General features: G+C 68.6%; 1 protein-coding gene across 1 annotated transcript; it reads right to left on the reverse strand.

Annotated features, from left to right (window-relative positions):
- Nucleotides 1–206: 206 nt before the first annotated feature.
- On the reverse strand, nt 207–1,833 carry LOC121024244 (C-terminal-binding protein 1). Its single transcript, XM_040466507.1, has 3 exons — nt 1,663–1,833; nt 902–1,029; nt 207–362 (listed from the first exon to the last, which is right to left on the reverse strand). Exons 1-3 carry the CDS (start codon nt 1,791–1,793, stop codon nt 241–243), a joined length of 381 nt encoding a protein of 126 aa, XP_040322441.1. The 5' UTR covers nt 1,794–1,833; the 3' UTR covers nt 207–240.
- Between the last annotated feature and the right edge of the window lie 649 nt (nt 1,834–2,482).

Consider the following 2,482-nt stretch of genomic DNA (forward strand, 5'->3'; position numbering starts at 1 on the left):
AGTCGGGGCGGGGAGGGGTCCTGCTAGGCGGGGCCTTTGGGAACCGCCCCCGACTCCTCCCCTCGCTCCCGATTCCAGGGTGGTCTCTGCCCACGTGTCTGGCGCCTCCAGGCCAGAAAGGCCATCCAGCTCGGTCTCCCGCGCCCTGCCCTTCTGCGCATGCACGTCCAGGCCTGAGGGCCCCCCACGCCCCTGCCCCACCCGCAGTCATCACGGAAGCGTTGTGTCCCCGCCCCCCGCTCACCTGTAGGCGGCCCCGTTGAGCTCGGGGTGCACCACAGCCGGGTCCATGCTGGCCCAGTGGGTGGCCGCTGTCAGGTGATCCTTATTGACACAGTTCTTCAGGCTGTCGGGGATCCGGCCTGGGAAATGCGGCGGAAGGAGGAAGGGCAGTGCGTGTGCGGCGGCTGCAGCGAGGACCCAGGGGCTCAGGGTCTCTCCCTACCCTCAGGCCCAGCAGGCACCGGTCCTGGGTGCGGTCACCTCGCAGCTCAGGGAGCCCCCAGCACCGAGCGGTGCCCTTAGCTCTCTGCCGGGGCTAGGGATTTTGGAGGGCAGCAAAGGCCCAGCCCAGGTTCACAAGCACAGCCAGACTTTTTAAACGCGGGGTGAGGGAGGACACGCGTGCTGAATTCTCACACGGGCGACAGAGACCGGGCACCGTCAACGTGCTGTGCGAGGAGGACCCGAGGGCTGTGTGGGGAGCACCGTGTGGAAGCCGAGTGCCGACTTCTGCACTTGGGGGCCTGGCAGGGTGCGGAAGGGTGTGGACCCGCCCTGGCGCAGGTCGGTCTCAGCTCCGCGGCCTCGGCCTCGAGTGGCGGGGAGCAGAGGTCCCTCTGGCGGCCCAGCGGTGCAGGCCTCCGAAGGGGCCGCACCAGGGTCTGCCCGCAGCTCTCACCTGTGATGGCTCTCCGGATCTCCCGGGCCGCCTCCTCCCGCATCTCGATGGAGGCCTGTTCGCTGTACCAGGCCGCGTGGGGGGTGCAGATTAGGTTAGGCGCATCCTTCAGGGGGCCCTGGCTAAAGCTACGAATGGCACAGAGCAGGTCAGGGTAGTGTGGGGGGTGCCTGACCCTGCCTGGACCCACACTTCACCCCTGGGTCAGACCAGGGGACCCGAGGATGGTCAAACCTGCCCACGGGCCCCTGACAGCAGCGGGGACACTGCCCCAGCCCTCCCTGCAGGCGAGGGCGCTGGTCCCCAGAGCCGCAGGGCCTCCAGGCCCTCCCGGCAAAGCTGACAAACCAGGGGCTAGCTGCCGACCCAGAACGGCTTCTCGGTGCGGGGCCTCTACAGACGCGGCCACATGAGGGTCAGCTGCCTCGTGCACCTGGGCAAACCCACTGACGTGGCACCCCGAAGTGCTCGGCATGGAGCGCGGGTCTGAGCCCTCCCCTTCCCCACCTACAGCACCAGTCACACGCCCGCTGAGACCCGGCCGGGCCCCGGGGGCAAGCCTGCCTGGAGCAGTGGCTCAGGCTGGACACCAAGCCCAAGGACGCCGTGTCCTTGGACCCTCGGCTGGGGCCTGGAGACTACGCGTGGTGGCAGGCCCAGCCCCACTCCGGCCAGTGGCCAGCGTGGGGCGTAAGGCTGGGTGGGGGCCCGGTTGGGAGACGTGCTGTCCAAGGACCACCCAGGGTGTCGCCAGGAGGCACCTGAACGGCTCCGACTCGTGCACGTCCAGGGCTGCGCCCCGGATCCGCCCCTCCTTCAGGGCCTGGGCCAGCGCCTTCTCGTCGACCAGCCCGCCCCGGGCTGTGTTCACCAGGAAGGCGCCTTGTCGCATCTGGGGGACACAAAGGACAGCAGGAGCGAATCGACATGATCAACACGGAGGCCTCTCCACTTGCCTTGCCCCGCCCACCCAGGGGAAGGGCCTCAAGGACCAGGGGGCACAGAGGGGCCGGCTCTGGGACCTCGCACTTGGCCTCTTCCCACCCAGGCCAGCAGGAGCTCTCTCGGGCAGGCAGAGGGCTTGGGGTCTGTGTGGGCCCCGCCCCACCTGGAGGACCGGGGAACGCACAGCTGGCCTCCTGCCACAGCAGTGGGGTGTCCCGGCCCAGCCCCCCGGCTGCATGTGGTGCCTGGCAAGGACCTGATGCATCCAGGACACAGTGTGGCCCGAGCTCTTAGCCCTGCACACACCTGGAAGATGGGGTTTCAGGACCTTGTGGTGCTGGCCTGACGGACAGGAGCCCTGAGACGTGGTCCTCAATGCAGCGGCCCCACCAGGGAGCCCCGTTGGCGAGGGTGGGCTGTGGCTGCATCGGCTCTACCCCCGCACGGCCTCACTTCCTTCTGCTAAAAGCCCTCAGCGTTGCCCTGAAGACGCCCCCCTCCACTGCTCCAAGGTGAGGGGCTCCACCCTGCTCTGAGGTGAAGGGTTCCCACGACCCTGAGTTCACACCAACTAAACCAGCCCTGCCAAGCTCGCACGGCCAGCCGTCAGGTCAGGGGGGCTCCGGCCCGGCTTCT

This window comes from Herpailurus yagouaroundi, unplaced genomic scaffold (genome assembly GCF_014898765.1).
Source record: "Herpailurus yagouaroundi ecotype Mexico unplaced genomic scaffold, PumYag 61638, whole genome shotgun sequence".
In the NCBI taxonomy this organism is placed as follows: domain Eukaryota; kingdom Metazoa; phylum Chordata; class Mammalia; order Carnivora; family Felidae; genus Herpailurus; species Herpailurus yagouaroundi.

Coding starts and splice junctions, on each gene's coding strand:
- LOC121024244 (XM_040466507.1), bottom strand. CDS start 1,793: ATGCGACAAGGCGCCTTCCTGGTGAACACAGCCCGGGGCGGGCTGGTC. Junction 1,030..1,662: donor CACGAGTCGGAGCCGTTCAG/GTGCCTCCTGGC, acceptor TGCCATTCGTAG/CTTTAGCCAGGGCCCCCTGA. Junction 363..901: donor GATCCGGAGAGCCATCACAG/GTGAGAGCTGCG, acceptor CGCATTTCCCAG/GCCGGATCCCCGACAGCCTG.